Below are 20,289 nucleotides of genomic sequence, written 5' to 3'. Positions count from 1 at the left end.
TCTTTCCCTATCCCAAAGAGAAAGTCCATTCCTATGAAACTAAAACTAAAGCAGGCTGACCTTGTGTCCAAACTATCTCTGACCCCCGCACTAGCATATACAATAAAAAGGTGAATGTTTCTAATTTCATTTCAAATAAAATATGCCTAAACCTAAACATATAACTTCAACAAAACAGTCCTTGTGTCCAGGGGGGTGGCTCCCTTCCCCTGAATTGTTTCAGGAAAATTGTTCAAAATGTTCTGTTTCAACAATAGTCTATTAAAGGCAATGAAAATGTGTTTCACCTAATACTTTCATCAGGATGGCAAAACAAATCTCGCTTCCACAGCACTGGTTGGAATATTGCAAATGAAAGTCTTTCCTAATTTAATATTGGTTAAAGTATGGCAAAAGGTTAATCTTTGCTATTTCTCTGGTTAACCAAAATGTTCAACTTAATATGACAACGTTTCTCTTTAACACACCACTTCAAAATGGATTTCCTGGTATTCTCTCCTGCCAGGAAACTTCTCAACTGAATTGATATCCTGGTGTATTCCCCCGTTAGGAATATCTTCCTTTTGTCTAATGCAGATCCCCTGGTGTAGTCTTCTGCCAGGTATCTCTTCCCAAAATGGTGCACTACCTGATGCCCTTATCAGGACTCTCTGTAACATTCACATTCCTCTTAAATATAACACAATTCACTTCTTCAATGATGTAACTTTTTTAACTTAAGGTATTACTTGTTCCAACTTCCCCCATATTGACATCCCATATATGAGGGTTTTTGTAAGCTCTGTCTGTCAACCTTTCTTTCAATATCTCTTGGCTCTTGGCAATGCTTGTTCCAGGTTTCCCCAATTGACATCTCATATTAGGAGAACTGTACCACTTTCACCCTTGCTTTTCTTCTGTAATGTCTTTTGGCTTATGGAAGTGCTGGTTCCAGGTTTCCTCCAACTGACATCTCATATCAGGAGAATTGTACCACTTTCACCCTTGCTTTTCTTCTGTAATGTCTTTTGGCTTATGGCAATGCTGGTTCCAGGTTTCCCCTAATTGACATCTCAGAATAGGAGAACTCTACCATATTTGCCTTTGCTTTTCGTTTCTGTTTGGTCGGTATTGAAAAATGCTTCCCAAATGTTCATTAACGTATTGGCACGTCCTGTGGCCCCCTACTCTTTTAGGTTGACTCACTGGTTTAATGTGCATCTGCTGCGAGGAGTTTTCGTTTGACAACCTCCCCCTTCTTGGCAGAGTCTATTTTGGTTCCTGCATCAGCTTTTAGTCCTTCGCTGATGGAACCATTGAGTTCCTTTTCTCCGGTCCTGAAAGCCTCCAATCTATTACCAGGAAACATTTCCTGTTCTCCCCACAGCTCTTCTCTGTGGGTCTGCCTCTACCTCTGGGCTCGCTTACTGCTCTGCGCACTCTACAGCATTTCTCCTCTTTCCTTCTCCGATCTGATGCCTGCAGGTGATTTTCTAATTTAAATGGCCTGTGCATCTGACTTGGATCGTGACAACGTGACTGCACATTGTACTTGGTGTCACATTTCCTCCACATTGACTCCTTGCTCCTTTTTATCGTCTCAGTACTTGAGGCTTTCTGGGACTTGAAGTCCAAGGGTGTTTCAAATGATTTTAAGTTACATGGACAGTTTTATTCAAACAACAATCACCATATACGTTAGATGTTGGATGTGTTCTAGACTTATCATGTGCACCGATGAATGAATCGCATTTTGTTTGAAAAAAGTAGTTTTCAGAGTTTTATATTTAAATGGTTCTATATAAGGACAACATTGCATCAAAAACTCAGCAATTAAGGGATCTTCCTCACAAGAAAAAGAAGGGTGCTGCTTCTCTCCTGCTGGAGTCACCACTCGCCCCTGACAGCCATCTCCTCCCATGTAGTCTACCCTCAGAATACCACCCCCATGGTCAGGATCAGGTAGCAGCTGCCTTCATGTGGCCACACGGGAGAAGACTTTAGGCCGGGGATCAGTGATGACCCAGCAGGATTCATCACACTCCTCTGTTCAATATCATAGAAAGTTACAACTGTGGTAGGGTCCCAGACCTGTGGTTGGGTCCCAGACCCAGGCTCTTCTTCTTTGACTCGGCAGACCTGGTTCACTAACCTGGCAAGTACTGCCATGAGGAAGATGACTCATGTCTCTCTCTGGACTTGTGTCCTCGGCCCTGGTTTCTCCTCCTGAACTTGGCCTGCTTGGTTCACTACTCTGCCAAGTACTACCACAAGGAAGATGACTTGTATTACTTTCTTGCTGTGGGTCCCAGAATTGCTGTACGGGGATTCCTCGGGGAAAATGTCCTTTGGATTCAGCTTTCTATTGGTGGGTTCCTTGACCCTTCTCTGGTGGTCAGTGGTTATGTGTCTACCACTGATACGAGGTAGATTTCCTCTGATGCACAAATTGTCCTCTTGACTGTTAGGGTCTCTGACCCTAATTGCAATGTTAATATTAATGGATTTGAGTCAAGCCAAGACCCTCTCAACACCCATGTGTCCCCGCCGGTACATCTGGGCCTTCCGTTATGTTGTTGGGACTCCCTGCACGTCTCTAGACCTCACTGAGACTGGGGCAGGTGTCTTGTCGGCTTTCCCGGCCTTGCCTGCTCTCTCCAGTTCTTCCGGTGGTCTGCGGATTCCCTTTGCCTATGCTCTCGACACTCTTCAGGGACTTGCTGGTCCACCTCCTCGAGGCAGTGTCACTATGCCTCCCAGCAGCTGTTGGCGGTTTCTTTCCTCCGGTACCGGGCAGGATTTCCTTACACTTCCCGCTGTCCTCCGGATTCCAACTTCCTGCGTCTCACTGCTTCTCCGCTCTCTGTGGCTTACCAGACAGGCTCTCTTCTAGACTGCAATGCTTTTAGGATTGTTCTTCCTGTTCGTTAGCCCTTTGTCAGTGTTTATGTTGTTGAAGTGGACACTCTCCCGCGGAGCACTAGAACAGCTCCTCCAGTTCCATGGAGCACTCTTCATAGTTCCTTGGGGCCACTTCTTCTCAGTACTTGAACTCAGAGTGATCTTCATGTCTCTGATACTCTTCCTCGTCCTAGTAGTTTCTATACTGATGGTATTTGAGGCATTGTAATAGTATATGGGTTTGCTCTTGTGGAAGGGAGAGCTAGGGAATGTTGGGGTGTGATGGTCTTGGTGGGCCTGCACCCTAGGCAGTCGTCCTTATCCCCAAGAGGGAAGTCCCTCCACATGAGGTCCTCTGGCATTATACCACCCCTAGGGAGACTCTCGGGTAGCAGCTGCACCACACTAGCCTCATGGGAAGGGGCTCCCCCCTGGGGAGAAGTGACGACACCTGGTGATTTATCAATCACAATAAACATTTAAACATATTAATCTGGAAAATAGCAAGTCAAAATGCATACAAAAGGTGAAAAACATTTCTCCAAGGATTGCATCACAATATAGAAAACATGTCAAAGGCAATTATACCACATGTGAAAAGGAAGTAAAAAACATTTTACAAGGTGTAATGTAACACCCTGCTACATTTAGCACTATTATTTTTGCAACAAATTAAATTGGATCCTTTTCTGATCCCAATCTAGCTTTAATGTACTATTTTATTTATTGACTCACCAACAAGCATTTTATGAGTTGCTAATTATTCAGGTTGGCACATTTGAGTTTCCTTCTCATGAACATGAATCTTGACTATTAGCGTGTGTGGCAGCAACACACTTTGGGAAGAACTTGTGCTTGACAACCATGACCCTCTACAGTTATAACCTGTGCCTGTAAAACAAAATTGCAATTAGGAAGTGCCAAGGGAGAGCTTTGTAGGCTGCAACATCCGATTTGAAACAAATCAAACATATTCTCCAGCATGGGGTCTGGCATGGATTCACATGCTCATGAATATTCCCCGTCGTCAGGCTGGGAATCCTCGGTAAAGAAAAAATCAGTATCAGTTTCGTTTCTGATCTGTCTTTCGTAGTAGTAACCAATCACTCATCTCTGTGTCATACTCACCACAGCCAATGACTGCCCTCTACCTAAGCCCGCCTCTGGCAGCCATCTTGAGATTTTTACCGCACGTTCAAGTGTTGGGATCCTCGTGCTATTGCTCTCGAGCGTTAGTGCTATTTTTCAAGTTTTTTCTCAAAAATTTCTCTTTTTTCGGTCAAAAGAGCCTCAAGCTCCACCGTTTCTTCATCCAATCAACGGGGACCCGTGTCAGATTCGTCTACGCCCCTCAAGGGTGAAGATTTCATCGAGCCACGCTTTTGGAGGACTCCAGAAGTTTCTCAGGCCCATCTCGGACATGGCCCAGGAGAAGGGAAGCTCGACGCCCGGAAAGCTGTTCAGGGTCTGCCCTGGATGCCAGCTTCAGAATGTCTTTAAGGAGGACGAACACTCCCTTTGTCTTTACTGCCTACATGAGGACAAGACGCACGTGGAGAAGGACTGTGCGTTTTGCGGCAATATGTCGGAGCGGACCATGAAGGACCGCCATCAACGTCTCGCCAACTGGCTGGAAGGGAAGAGCCCGTCAGGCAAGAAGAAGAAGTCCGAGAGGTCTTCTAAGACCTTTGAGGGCGCCCCGGCGACGGGGGTCCAACAGAAGGCCAAGCACCGCGAGTCCGCTGGCACCGGGAGTGCCGAAGGGTCGGGCTCTACGGGCGCCAGGCAGGGCGCATCCTCCCCGGCGCCATCAACCACAAGCCAACGCTCTGGCTCGGGTAAGAGGAAGGCCGAGCACCCGGCGAAGCTCCTGGAGAGACCCCGGTCGAGCTCGAAGGCCCCATCGGAGGGGGAGCGAGGCGGTGACCCTCCCCCCAAGGAGAAGGCGGTGAGTGCACCTAAGGTGGTGAAAGCCTTAATCCATCCGACCAAGGCCTCTATCGAGACAGTCGCGGCGGCCCTGGCTCAGCCTGTGGAGGCTACACAAGTGGTGGCGACCTCGGGGCTCAGAGTCTCCCTGCCACCGCGGAGGGTGTCCTCTTTCATGCCCATCGACAGGACCCCCGTGAAATCTCCGACGGAGAAGAAAAAGGGGGGGCAGGAGGTCGTTGTGGATTCGGCCTCAACCTCTGAGGAAGAGCTGATCGAAGTCTTAAGCCACGACGTTGGCGTGGAAGAAGACCAGCCCGTCGGGAGGGACCCCGACGTAGGAGACGACGAGAACGTCGAGGGTGCCGACGGGGCTCCTGACCGCCCGTCGGACTCCCCTCAACCAGTGCCGCAAGACAACTCGGCGGCCATTTTGTTGGCTATACAGTCCTTATGCTCGGAGATAAGGACGAGACTGCTGTTACCACCAACGGAGGAACCGCTCCCGACGGGGGACCCGGAGCCAGGCCCTTCTGGGAGGCCTCCCCCTAAGAGAAGAAGGATTCATCCTCCACCTCCTTTTCAGCCATCGCGCCCTGTTCAGCTCTCCTCCCCGTCCACGACACGTGGGGATGATACGGGGACTGACACGGCCGCGACGGGTACAGACGACGAGGTTTACGACGAGGATCTCCCGTCGTCACCTCCCACCCGGGCTTCCCCGCCCGACGAGATTGGATCGTTTCACTCCATGATCGCCAGGGCATCCGAGCTTTTCCAGCTCTGCCCGGAAGAGAAGAAGGAAGGTTTCCTTTATCAACGGCGCGAGGCCAAGAGGAAGACGGTCCTCGCTGTACCTCTACTGGACGATATTTGGGATAAGGGCTTCGCCCTCCTCAAGAACCCATCCACGACGCCGGCTAGAAGGGATCGGTACGAGAAGAAGTACCGGGTCCCGGACGTGGCCCCCTTGTGCCTTCGGGCACAGCCGACCCCAAACTCGGTCGTCTCCGAGGCTGCCAGGAAGAAAGCGGGGGGGGCGCGGCCTCTACGTCGACCTCCCCGCCGGACGGTGAGGGAAAGAAATTAGACACGATGTGACGCAGAGTCATCTCGTCAGCAGCGACGACGATTAAGGCGGCCAACGCCTTGGCTATCGTAGCCCGCTACGACAGGGAGTTGTGTTACAAACTGGCCCCCCTGCTGGACTTCCTACCAGACGACAAGAAGGCGGAAGCCCTAGAGATCTTGCAGGAAGGAGAGGTGGCGTCAGACCACGCCATTAGGATTGCGACGGACATCGCTGACACTGGATTTCGCCAGTTGGGCAACGGCGTGTGCCTTAGGCGGCGTGGATGGCTCAAGGCTACTGACTTCCGTCAGGACGTGCAGACCAGAGTCTTGGACATGCCGTTCGACGGAAACAACCTGTTTGGGAAAACAGTGGACGATTCCCTTCAAGCCATCAAGGCGGACACGGAGACGACCCGGGCTCTTGGGGTTCTCCAGCAACGGCGGCCGCCCTTTCGGAGCGGCGGAGGCAAACAGGGTGCCTCCAAAGGTTCCAGCGGCGGATTTTCCACCTACCGTCAAGCGGCCCGTTCGTCGTCACAGGAAGCTTACAGGGGACGAGGCAAGTCAGGCGGACCCCGCCGTCGTCGCCAAGGAGGACAAGGCGGAAAAGCCTTGTCGAAGCAGGACTGAACCGGCCGTGCGGTCGGGCCCCCACCGAAGCACCCCGGTGGGAGGCCGGCTGGCGAGCTTCGTCAGCGTGTGGGAGTCCATCTCCACCGACCGTTGGGTGCTGGACGCCCTAGCTCAGGGTCACGCGCTCGAGTTTCTAAAGAGGTGCCCGCGCGTCCCCCCTGTGGCCAGGAAAGAACATCACGTCCCTCAACTTCTCTTGGAGGTAAAGGCGATGCTCAAGAAGGGCGCCATCGAGCTCGTCCCAAAGAGGCTTCGGGGCTCCGGAGTTTACTCAAGATACTTCCTCGTGAAGAAGACGGGAGGATGGCGTCGCATCCTGGACCTACGACGACTGAACAAATTCATCAAGGCACAGAAGTTCCGGATGGTCACCCTCCAACACGTCCTGGATCAGCTGGAGGAGGGCGATTTCCTGTCGTCGTTGGATTTGGAGGATGCCTACTTCCATATTCCCATCCTAAAGGGACACCGAAAGTTTCTCAGGTTCGTGGTCCAAGGGCGTCACTACCAGTACAGAGCCCTTCCCTTCGGATTGAGGTCGGCACCCAGGGTGTTCACCAAGTGCCTCGCACCGGTGGCGGCGCAGCTGCGCCGAGAGGGGATCCACGTCTACCCCTACCTGGACGACTGGCTCATCTGAGCAAAGACGAAGGAGCTCGCCGTGGAGCACACGGCAAGGACTGTCCAACTACTCACGGACCTGGGATTCTCCATAAACTACGCCAAGTCCCACCTGGTGCCCGCGCAAGACGCACTGTTTCTGGGAGCGAAGCTCGACACAGTGTCGCTTCTGGCCTCTCCGTCGGAGGAAAGGACGAGGGCCATCTTGGGCAAGGTGCAGCGGATGCTGGTTGCAGACGCGGCCAGGGTGAGGTCCATCAAGTCCCTTCTCGGAATGATGCCTTCTTGCATTTATCTGATCCGCCTGTGCAGGCTCCGGATGCGCCCGTTGCAGGAGTTCCTGGACGCGCGCTGGATCCAGACGACGGGCAGCTTCGAGGAGAGGATCACACTCGACGAGAGTTTCCGACGAGCGATCCGGTGGTGGGGCACCCGCGCGCATCTGACGGCGGGCATGGACTTCCAGACCCCCGGCCACCAGGAGACAGTGACCACGGATGTCTCCCTGGAAGGGTGGGGAGCGCACACCGAAAGTCTGCACGCGAGAGGCCTTTGGCTTCCGACGGAGAAGTCCCTCCATATCAACGTCCTGGAGCTCCGTGCAGTGTTTTGGGCCCTCAGGTCCTTTCTTCCGTCCCTCAAGGGCAAGGTGGTGAGGATCTTCAACGACAACACCACCACCATGTTCTACATCAGGTAGCAGGGCGGTACCAGGTCCCCAGCCCTGTCCAAGGAGGCGCAGGATCTGTGGCATTGGGCTGTCGCCCAAGGGATGTTTCTGGTGCCGTTTCATCTGGCAGGGATAAAAAACACCATCGCCGACTCGCTCAGCAGAGAGCTGCGCTCGTGCCACGAGTGGGAACTACGACAGGATCTAGTGGACCGCCTCTTCCGACGGTGGGGCACACCCCAGATCGATCTGTTCGCGACGGCGACGAACTCCAAGTGCCGGAGGTTCGCCAGCAGGTTTCCCCAGCCGAGGAGCATGGGCGATGCTTTCTCGTTCCCCTGGTAGGGCCTGTTTCTATACACGTTCCCTCCATATCCATTGCTGATCCGGCTCATCAACCAGCTCAAGAGGTCACGGTGCAGGATGATCCTCGTCGCACCTGCGTGGCCGAGGCAGATATGGTTCCCGGACCTTCTGGACTTGTCAGCGTCCCCGTCAATCAAGCTGCCAGTGGATGCGGATCTTCTCTCCAGGGAAGGAGGCGCCATCCTCCATCACGACCCAAAGTCGCTGAACTTGCAGGCCTGGCTCCTGCAGCGTTAGAGATTTTGAGGATACGACATACCGGCCGACTGCAGAGAGGTTCTTGCAAAGGCCAGGGCGTCCTCAACTCTTAAATGCTATGGACACAAATGGAAGAGGTTCTCTGTCTGGTGCCACGCACAGAAGATTAACCCTATACGGATTACGGCTCCCCAGGTACTGCCGTAACTTCTGACGCTGGCCAAGGCTGGACTGGCGCACGCGTCCATCAAGATTCATCTTGCTGCGATCTCCCGATACACCAGAACCACGGGGCGGACGTCTTTGTGGTCTCATCGTCTGGTGAAAGAATTCATGAAGGGACTGTTCAGATTGTTCCCGCCAGTGAAGGCTCCGGCCCCGGCGTGGGAGCTCAACGTGGTGCTGACCAAGCTCATGGGACCTCCGTTCGAGCCTCTGCACTCGGCTCCGTTGAAGTTCTTGTCGTGGAAAACAGCGTTTCTTGTGGCTATTACCTCCGCATGAAGAGTGGGAGAGATCCAGGCCCTTTCCTGCAAGCCCCCGTACTTGACTTTTCACGACACGAGGGTAGTGCTCAGGACGCACCCCTCCCTCATGCCCAAGGTACCGTCGGACTTCCACCTCAACGAACCCTTGGTGTTGCCTGTTTTCTTCCCGTCGCCTTTGTTGCCGGCCGAAAGGACTTTGCACTCGCTGGATGTAGCTAGAGCGCTGAAGTTTTACGTGGACCGCACAAAGTGTTTTCGGAAGACGTCACAACTTTTTGTGAACTTTGGACCTGTCAATCAGGGGAAGGCTCTCTCAAAGGCCTCCATTTCCAGATGGCTCTCCGGCTGTATTATGTACTGTCATCGGTTGGCAAACCGACCGCTGCCTGGCCGTCCGAGAGCCCATTCCACCAGAGCGATCGCAGCTACCACGGCGTTCCTATCTGGTGTGCCCTTGCTGGACATCTGCAGGGCTGCTACGTGGAGGTCGACGCACACCTTCACGAAATTCTACTGCGTCGATCGGGATTCCAGGGAGGAGTCCAGGGTCGGCCAAGCAGTGCTGCGCAATCTGTTCGCCTAAGGTGAGCCTGGTGAGGAGGTAAGAATTGCTTAATGTTGAGTTTGATGTAATGCTTAATGTTGAGCCTTTGCCACCTCCCGTGGTTGTGCATGTGTGTACTGCTATGTATTCTTTATTCATGAGCATGTGAATCCATGCCAGACCCCATGCTGGAGAAGGAACAAGTTACTTACCTGTAACTATTGTTCTCCAGCATGGGTCTGGCATGGATTCACATGCGAACCCTCCCGCCTACCCCTCTGCGGCTCTTCACTTGGTCATACTGCCACTTCACGTGCTACCAAATCTGAAGATGGCTGCCAGAGGCGGGGCTTAGGTAGAGGGCAGTCATTGGCTGTGGTCAGTATGACGCAGAAATCAGTGATTGGTTATTACTACGAAAGACAGATCAGAAACCAAACTGATACTGATTTTTTCTTTACCGAGGATTCCCAGCCTGACGACGGGGAATATTCATGAGCATGTGAATCCATGCCAGACCCATGCTGGAGAACAACAGTTACAGGTAAGTAACTTGTTCCTTAGTCTGGAAAATAGCAGGTCAAAATGCATACAAAAGGTGAAAAACATTTCTCCAAGGATTGCATCACAATATAGAAAACATGTCAAAGGCAATTATATCACATGTGAAACGCAGACGCAATATCTGAGAGGCACGTGAACAAGGCTAATATGTGATGCTTACAGTGACAAGTAGTGTATAGAAGTTTCCTAATGTTGGTGCTCCATCTTGGCCTGGTTGCAGGTTTCTTAATAACTGGCCTTCTCAATGGTATGTGCAGCGTTCCCGATAGTGTGGGACATGTTGGGCATGTTTATGACCATGTCTTTTCTGTTTTATGTGTGCCATCATCTCTGATATGAAGGATTCTGGGTAACCTTGTCTTCTTTTACATCTAGGTATATACTCCATGCGGGTCACCATCTTCTATGGAGGACAGCAGGTGCTTCAGGAGATTGTACAAAGTGGTGACTGTAAGATTGCCCCATCTCCTTTGGAGGGGCGTTCGATCCATAGCACGCTACCTATCAATGGAATGGAACGCTTATACCTGCCAGCGACTTGTACCATTGAGGACCCTGTCAAACGCCAAAACACACAGGACCTGCTATCCTTCCTGGAGAAGGGAATCATGTTGGCCAGCACCCCCCAGGGTATCTTTCTCCAGCGCTTCTGTCAAGCACGGGTCTTCTGGACCAGCCCCTATTCTCCGCAGCCTGGAGTGTGCAACAAGTTGGAGAAAGACAATCATGTTAAAGTCTTTGACACCATTCAGTTCCTAAATGGTAAGGCAGAATAACACATGGAGAAAGGGGAAGAGGAAATCAAGAGGAGATTGGGAGAGGGATGAGAGGTGGATGGAGAGGGAGCAAGTGTCACTGTCCAAGTCCTCAGTACTAACCAGTTCTGCATGATGAGAAGGAAGATCTTGTTCAGTGAGTGAAGGATAAAGAGAATCTAGACAATATGGAAAAGGTTTTGTGAAAAATAAGATGGAGAGGAAATAGGAGCGGATACATGCTATAATAGAGGATAGTAGGAGCTAAACTATGAACTGGACGTTTGTGATATTAGCCAGCACCTGAGTTGTGCAAAGGAGGGCCACATGGGGTGATGGGAGTTGAGAGAAGGGTTGGAGGGGAAGATAGGGCAAAGGCTATGGGAAAGGGAACATAAAGTGAAAAGCGTTGGCAACAGTCCCCTTCTTCACTGGTGAGAAGGGAGGCCACTTTAGGAGATGGGAGAAGGGGTAAAAGGAGGTTTGGAAGTTGGGAAGTAGTTTGTGAGCTGTGAAGTGAAAGAAGACAACATACATGGAATTGATAAGGGAAGGGATGCGAGAGAAAAGGGTTCAGTGAGAGCAAAAGAGGGGCTGTTAGGAAATACTTTCTTTTTGCTATTTTCCTCCCATAGACTTCCCCACACAGTTTCATTTTGCTTTGACTATTGATCTGACCTTTTGGAGTTCAGTAAAGCCTGATGCTTTATTTCCTTTGCTTTCTGCTCATTTTTGTTGGGATAGTCCCTAAGACTATCAGTACTGCGAGACCTTAGTGGGTTTTCTGTATTTTTAAAGCTGCACAGATCTTTGAAGTGAGGTTAGGATACTTTTTATCCTTAAAACATTTTCTATGATAACATTTTGGTTACAAATTCAATATGTCCATCATGAACTGGTGGCAGTGGATAATATTCCACCTGTTTTTGACTTTTTACTCTTGCACTTTTGTATTTTACCGGTCAAAGAGTACTATTTACTCTAAAATGACTGTGCTCCTAGATTTTTGCCTGTCCTTTGGCCTTCTTCCTGCCCTCCTGGGTTCAGAATTGCCATATATCGAAAGCCTTTCTCGTGCAAAGCCTCCGCTTTCATGAACAAATTGGTGATGTGTGTGTGTGCGTGTGTGACTGGATGTGGGGGCTGGGACAGTCTCATCCCAGTCCACATCCAGGTCCATGAGTGTCTGTTGCTGGGCAAAATATATGGCCAATGTCTATCCATGATAGCCATTTGGAACTTTGTAACTCCATTCCAAATCCTAGCTGAAAGGAGGACTCCTACAGCCATTTCAGAGGTCATCGTTGGAGCCAAGCCCCCTATGAAGAATGGCAGGCCACTGAAGATCCCAGGACAATCGTTGCAGTTGACCAGCTTTGCCTCCAGCCAAGTTCCAGTGAAGGCCTGATCCACTGTCTTGATCTCAAGAAGGCCCTCGTCAGTGCTTCGACCCCTGAGCCAGTGGGAACAACCAGTCTTGACCCGTGCTCAAGGATCAGTGCCTGCTGAGCCTTCAGAAGTGTCCGTGACCACCCAGAGGATTGACCAGCTCTCTCCTGGTCTACCTCGCCGCCGTCGTCATCGTTCCAAATGCATCCTTGGAAATTGGAGGATCTTCAACTTGTGCTTCAAGACGCCTGCTCCTGCATTTTCAGGCTTTCAACAGTGGTGACTCCTGGTGCATCCTGTCATCTATGCTCCCTGTAGGTCTTTTGAGGACACCTTTTTTGCAGAAGTCTTCTTCATTTTGTGTCAAGGTTGATCAGCGGGCCAGTCTCTGGAACTGTGATACAGGTACTAGCCCGAAAATTACCTCTGTACCCATGACCTCTGGGCCTCACTCAATGGGACCAGGCACAGAAGTGCATGGCCCCAGCAGATTCCGGAACCTCTGAAGTGTTCTCGGGGAAAATGAGAATAAGGGGGCTAAGTTAACATACCTGTTTCATCATCCCCCTTCTCCTCAATAGGGTTACATGGGGGTAAAGCCTGGCTGGCCCTATTGCTCCCTTGCCTGACTCCGATCGGTGGTGGTCTAGTCAAGGATCCCTCAAGCCTTCCTTAGTGTGGTGAGATGGAGAGAGGCACTTAAATGAACTTTTCTAAACTTTTGGAAAACTTAATTGCAACCACTGCAATTGCTCAATAAAATAGTAAATCTACCTGAATAGTAAATACTGTGGAACTGGTGGCTCTCTGGCCCTAGGCCAATTCTATCTAATGGCTGTGCTTATTAAGGGTTAGGGATCTTATTCAAGGTTTACTAACAAGTGTTTTGACTGTGTTTTAATTTTTGAAACAACTGTTATTCTTTCTTAACTCACTTTACTTCATACAGTTATTGAAAGTCTTGATTCTGGTTATGGTCTCTGTTTATTAACTGTCTTTAAGTTAAGTGTGCTCATTGCTTAGTGTGCATTTTAAAGGACTAATAAATCATTGTATATTTGTGACGGTGTCCTGTTAAAAAAAACATTTTGTTTTCGGTCCTTTTGATTCGAACCTATTGTAATTCGAACCTTCTGATTCGAACCTTTCACCTATAACCTTTTTGTACTTCTCTTTCTAACTGGAATTATTGGAGTTCTCTTTCTGTGTGTCATTGTAGCCCTCTGCCCGACCCACCCATATGGCACTCTATCGAGAAATCCACTGCCATCAACTCTTTCTTCATCAATAAGATTAGCATGATCCACCAACACATAGACACCAATGCTACAACTGACAGGACACTACACATCTCATCTTGAAAAACCACAACTACCTTGTTGAACTGTCAAGACACTGACTATGGAAGACCTCACTGCCATTCTAGCATCCCTCAAGACCACATTGTATGCAGAAGACATCCTTCCTGCCTCCGTACTCCAGACACTTCCAACTGATGCACTCCTACCTTACCTGACAATCATCAACAGCTAACTTAAGGCACCTTCCCCTCGACACTCAATATTGGACAAATCCTCCCGCTTCTCAAGAAACCAACACTGAACCCTGTCAACCTCAGCAACTACCGCACCATCGCACATCTTCCCTTCCTAGGTAAAATCCTTGAGAAAGCAGTAGCCATGCAACTCCTCCAGTACATCGAAGCCAACAGCCTCCTTCAGTCCTACCAATCTGGCTTCAGATGCAGCATAGAAACGGCTACCATCAATGTGATTGACGATGCCCTTAAAATCCTTGATGATGGCAGTCCTTGCTCCTGGTTTCTCTTGACCTCTGAGTAGCATTTGGCACAGTAGACCACCAGACACTCACCAACAATCTACATTGCTGCATGGGGATCCGCGAGATCGTCCTCAGCTCTTTCAAATCCTACCTTGCTAATCAACATCAGTTTGTCCAAATGGATTCCTCCAGATCATCATCTTGTGTGGAGTCCCGCAGGAATCCATCCTCCCTCCCGTGATCTTCAGTCTTTATGTGGAACCCCTAGGAACTCTCCTCACACCACACAATATCCACATCCACCAATACGCAGATGACGCAGAGGTCTTCCTCAAGATAGCCTCCATCGAAGATATCCACAGGCTCAAGACCTGCCTCACAATGATCTAATCCTGGATGTGCATTGCTTATCTGAAGCTCAACCCCTCCAAGACTGAATTCCTACTGCTGACCAATAACACTGAACACCAGACCTGACTCTCTTCTAAGCACCTCGAGGGCTTCACACCCCAGCTGATCACTTGTGCCAAGTTCCTTGGGTTTGACATTGGCAGACACCTCTCCTTCAAACAGCACATAGCAAGGAATACACAACCAGCTTGGTACCAACTTTTTCTCCTCTGGAAAATCAAGCCCTTCATCCTTCAGATCTGCTGTCCAAGCCTTGGTCCTCTCCCACCTGGATGGTGGCAATGCCCACTTGAAAGGCCATCCGGCAACTACCCTGGCTCCCCTGAGATGTGTCCTGATGCATGACTCATCAAAGGTCTCTGCAAATTCAACCACATCACCACGACTCTCATCATACTGCACTGGCTCCCCTGCAAGCCTCTATCGTCTTCGAATCCTACTGCATCATCTACAAGGCTGTCACCCTGAAGTCCCCAAGCTACCTTACTGAGAAATGCAGCATCTCAGGAGGCCTGTGATCCACCAGAAGTAAGGACATGTACAGACTTGAACTCCGCTGGTGAAGGAAGGAAGAAAAACTGAAGACCAGCCTTCTCTGTCTACACCCTAAGACTCTAGAACCTCCTCCCCATCAACATTCAGCTTGCCACCTTGCTTCTACAGTTCAGCAAGGAGATCAAGAGCCTTTCTTCAAGGTGGCTCCTGCCTAACACATAGGTCCATACACTGTACACTCCCCACCTTACTTGAGACTGAGTGATCTTATTGTTAGGACAGTTTTTCTGAAGTCCAACTAAGGGGTTAGTAAAACCATTAAGCTGAGGCAGTACAAGACTGCACTCTTAGTATAAGGCTCTACCACCTGAGTTCGTTGGCAGCATAGACAGAGCAGCCATGCTTATCTTAGGAGGGAGAGAGGGGTTTAGAATCAGTACAAATTAAATTGTAATACAAATGGTCCAAATAAACACTGAATTACTATGTGTATTGTAAAAAATAAATGGTGTATTTAAATACTAGTAGGCCCAGATAAATCTTGAGGAAAATAAGTACTGTAACAGCCAGAATGCATCAGAGGCCATGGGATGCCATGCGAACACCAAATACCCGGAAACAACGGAGGGGCCTGCGGGAAGCAGTGACACGGACACTGGAAAAACAAAACTCGAACCTGAATGTACAAGCCGAAAGGAGGAGGAGGAAGACACTGAAGGAAGCAGTCAATTTTGGTCAGAGGCAGACCTGGGTACCATCCGCGAATTGTGTTGCCTGAATACGGATAGCGGAAACCCTTACACACGGCCGGTAGCGGGGTTGAGAAATGGCGAGGAACCTACGGGTAAGGAATGCGGTAACCACTACACAGGCAATAAGACGGAACAAGGGTCTGCCGGAGTGTGCCGCGTGTTCCGCAGTACGAAAGACCAACGGGGAGAGGTTGTTGGGCCAAAACGGCACAAACGGGGAACAGAACAAAGAGAAGCAAAAGAACCGTATAACCTCACACTCGTAAAACAGAGACAAGAGAACAAAATGAAGGATATTAGAAAGTCTTTATCCTTACCAAAGCCAGGGTCTTCTGACTATAAAAACCCCAATCTTCACCTCGGGGCACATGGCGGAGAGACATCATGGAAGGAAGGGGGCGGGGCTTGGGAGGGTTTTTATATCCTCGGACAGAAGGAGAGTCCTGATTGGGTCAAGAGTGGCCAGCCCCTATATAAAGCAAAGAGAGACAAAGGACTGATGGGGAGTTCTCTTTCTCGTTTCAGAATCGATTTGGAAGCGAGGAGTCCACAAATCCATACCAGTGGGCTTACGAAGACTAAACGCAGATTTCAGCCTTACACTCACGGAAACCCGATCAGAGTTATCTCGGCTGGAAAGAGAACTGATACTGGAATGAATATTTTTATTTTTTTATTTTCTTAAATTAGTCAATAAAGACTGATTTTTGTTAAACTTATCTACCTGGTCTGAGTGGTCTGTCACAATTACTATCACATTATATCTAACCACAATTCTAAAAACACCACACTATGCTTGAAGGTACACAGACCAAAGCATATAACCTTATTTGGAACACCTAACAGTAGTTCTAGGGAAGTCAATCCTTTTCATACACATTCAGTATATGTCACACCTATTCTTGGGGAGTAAAGACCAATGGTTACTTTCAGATTACATTCAATAATTCAAGGGTAGTAGATCCTACCAGGTGTACCGTGACTCCCAGCAACAAATCACATAATCAGTCAACTGGACAATATACATTTTGTGAATAGCGGAACACATATTCTATGTACAGTAAAAAAATATATAACTACTTTTGTGATAACACACAGTTATACTTAGTGAGTAAAACCTAGGGCTGTAATATTCAGTTACAGGTGCCTTTGAGATCAGTGAAAGACAGATTGAGCTAAGCAGTAACTCTTGTAACTTATTGTTTAGATGGCACATAGCTAACTCAAGGTCCGTAAAATCCATATACTTTTTCAAGGAGCTATAAACCTAAGACTCTTATTGTGTCTGTCTAAAACAGACCAGGGAAAGCAAAACCCAATATTACACTTTATGAATGACTCAAAGTTATTCTAGGTAGGTAAAACCTAATACAGACTTATTCTGGACAGGGTAACAGCAAGTCAGGGGAAGCAAGACCCAGTTGGGGGACACTCATACGATTATCCTAACGGGAATAATAAAGTGAAACCAACAGCATTACTTTTGGTAAGACGCACAACCAAATCACAGGTGAGTTATATACCCTTACATCTATTTTCTGTTAGAATCGCAAAACAGTTTATAAGGAATGACAGATGTTATATATACTTTTCAGAATAGTGCAACACACATTAAAGGTAAGTAAGAACTTTTGTAACTGTTCACTCTCAGAGTTAGTTACCAACACACTTCTTCTGCAATTAAGTAACTTTTAAACAATTATTCTCTTTTCTAGGCAAACTGCCCAATCCTTTAAAAGTCTTTCCATTATTCTTGGAGCATGAGTGTTCTCAGTGGCAGAAGGGGGGTCACTAGGGTCTAGTGTCCCAACAGGCAGTGTCAGGATAGGTTCTTAAGTAGCAAAAGTCAGAGTTCCTAAGGAAGGTAACTCAAACAGGTGAGTATTTTACTTTAGAGTTAGTTGAGGGTCCAGGGTCTTCACAGAAGACACCCTAGGAGGATTCCAGAAGTGAGCCTGCGTGAACTGGACGAGAGACCTCCCAATCACAGGAAACACCCCACAACTACACTGGAATCACAAGAGACTTAAGGTAAGTAAATACCCAAGGCAGCACAGTACCTCAGCACAGAAGAAGATTTTGCAGCAGGTGAACTTGAGGATCTGCAGCCAAAAACTTGGTCGGTGGGTTCCTTGTCGTGGTGACTGAAAATAGGACCTTGGAAGGGACTCTGCAGCAGGAATCAACAGGGAAGGCTCTAGACAAGGTTTCTTCGTGGCTGGATGCAGCTCTGTGGATTTGTCACCTTTTTCAGGAGCACAGAAGAAGACCAAATATCGCCGGTCAGATTCTCGTTGTTACAAATTTCCAGCGCTCTGGTGAGGGCATTTTTCGGACTTGATTCATGTCTCTGGAGATCCAGCAGGGTGTCCACGAAGTTACAGCGAGATTTGGAATTCGGAAGACCGTGCACCGCACAATGGCATCGTGGTCCCAGGGGATTGGCGTATTGCAGCCCCGCAAGGTCGCAGCACGGCGTGGGGTGGCTCAAAATGCAGGTCTTCTTGAGTCTACTGGGTCATACCAGGCTTTGGGTCGGGGTCGTCGTTTCCGAAATCCTCAGGTCGATTGGAAGGAAGGACTACAGCAGGCTCAGGTTACACAGCAGGTTCTCCGGTCGCTGGAATTCGACTCAGCTGCTTTTCCTTCATCATCCTCTTCCGTTTTGGTTCCAGTGGTCGACTTGTCTTCAGCTTCCAGGTTCGGAGTATTTAACATGAACTACAGCACAACCTCTGCATTCTCTTCCTGCATTTTACAAGGGGCTGTCTGGTGGTTCAGTCAGGACAGCCAGCTCCCCAAAGGGATTTGTCCCCATTCAGGCAAGGAGAAAGACAAAGGGCTGTGGAGTTTTGGACTCCTCCCTCACTTCCTGCCTTCACAGACAGACTGGAACCCTGGTAGGGAGACCAGGGGACTCCTGCAAAAGATAAAAATCACACAAAGGAATTTCCCACCCTGGATGTCAGGGGAAGGAAGCAACCAGGGAAGGAAGCAACCACACTAACATGGTGAAAAAACAAGACAGTGGCCGTTTTGGTAAAATGAGCACCCTTGGGTGCCTTTACTGCAGCTGTGAACACAGCCTGCGGTAAAGGTGCACCGAATTAGTAGATGGTATCACTGGGACCAGCCATTAAAGGTAAGCTTGTCCCTGTAACAGAATTGTTACAGTTTTAGTGTGAAAGGGGATACATTGTATCTCCCCAGCACTCCACATAAGGTGGGTTGTGTTGGTTTCACCAAATAAAATAAATGTAAATGGGATGCAAAGATCCTTTCTACCCTTGGAAACTGTAGTTTTCTCAAGGTTAGCCAGAGAAAGTAAAAAGGGGAGCCCTTAGGGCAACCCAGCAACAACAGGCACTTATTGCCAAAACGTTGTCAAAGAGGATAACTTTAAACAGACACTATGGAGAGTCTAAAAAATGGCACCAATAAAAAAAGTTAAAGATTCTGTGAGTGTGGAAAAAGGTTCCCACTCACAGAGGTATAAGGAAAACCATTCTATTAGTAAAGCAAAGAGTTCTGGGGTTGACACAGGTCAGGAAGATTTACCATTACTATGAAAATCTTACATAACACTTATCCCCACAGTTTCCTCCCCTGGTTACTTCCAGAACCTTTGCTGACAATTGCCCTCCCCTGTTGTAAGATTCCCATTCCCTTATTCTCTTCTCCCTAACTTTGTTCTTCCCACTATGATTGTAAAGCTCTCCATTGCTTCCCGAAGCCTGGTTTGCGCTTGATAAATACCCTAATTATCATAATAATGAAAGGGAAGCAGGAGGTGAAAAGCAACAGAGCTAGAGGCACTCATCATCAACATTAATGTCTTCGATACTAAGCAGTTCTTCAGTCGGAGGTTGGAAGATAATGCAGCAGATGAGAGTTGTGTAGAAAATGAAGAGCGGGAGAATGGGAGGGAAACATAACATGGGGCTAAAGAAAATGAAGGAAGTATGCATCAAGCGAAAGAGTAGATGGAGCAAAAGTAGGTCCAATTCTCACACCAGGCACACCATGGGGTTGTGTACAGAATAAAAGTTGGGTTTAGAATGTAAACATTGTGTGACCTGTGGAAAGAGAAATGAAAAAAGCAGAATAGATATGGCATAACCCGGTTACCAGTCATTTGGTCGACAACCAAATGGTCGAAATGACCATTTGGTCGACGCCAAATGGTCGAAATCCAAATGGTCGATTTTTTTTTTTTTGTTTGTGTTTTTTTACATTTTTTTTTTTTGGGGGGGGTTCCCCCCCAACCCCCCTTTTTATATGTTAACAAAACGAAAACAAATATATAAATAAATTTACAAAAAAATTCGACCAATTTTTGTTTCCGACCATTTGGTTTCGACCAAATGGTCATTCGATCTTTTTTTTTCGACCAAATGAGCCGACACCGCATAACCCGAGACGATAGAATGGTTTTCAATTCGAATTATCAAAGACAGCGTATTGGCATTGGGTTCAAATTGACTTCCTTGACAGAGATGGTCATAAAGTGACCTTAAAAAAATACTTAAGGAACAAGTTAAATTTGGGCTTTGAGCCCTATCTTGACGAGTCAAAAACCTCTCTTGCGAGAAATGTATTTGTTAGGTTTCGCTTAGGCATCTTGTCATTACATTCTTTTACTGGCTCCTGATCTGGACAATTGGAGCAGCCTTGTCCTATATGCAACTGTAACTGTAAAGATGAATGACATTCACATCATCAGATGAAGATGGTTGAC

General features: G+C 48.4%; 1 protein-coding gene across 6 annotated transcripts in view; it reads left to right on the top strand.

Annotated features, from left to right (window-relative positions):
* The window catches only part of IRF9 (interferon regulatory factor 9), a 327,420-nt gene that overhangs the window by 249,996 nt on the left and 57,135 nt on the right, over positions 1–20,289 (top strand). For all 6 annotated transcript variants that reach the window (XM_069633987.1, XM_069633991.1, XM_069633990.1 and 3 more), the window contains one exon: positions 10,343–10,729. In XM_069633987.1, the coding sequence (XP_069490088.1) occupies positions 10,343–10,729 (387 nt within the window). The remainder of the gene's footprint in view (positions 1–10,342; positions 10,730–20,289) is intronic.

This window comes from Ambystoma mexicanum, chromosome 13 (assembly GCF_040938575.1).
Source record: "Ambystoma mexicanum isolate Mex_15411 chromosome 13, UKY_AmexF1_1, whole genome shotgun sequence".
NCBI lineage: Eukaryota > Metazoa > Chordata > Amphibia > Caudata > Ambystomatidae > Ambystoma > Ambystoma mexicanum.
This window is presented reverse-complemented; position numbering and strand designations above follow the sequence as displayed.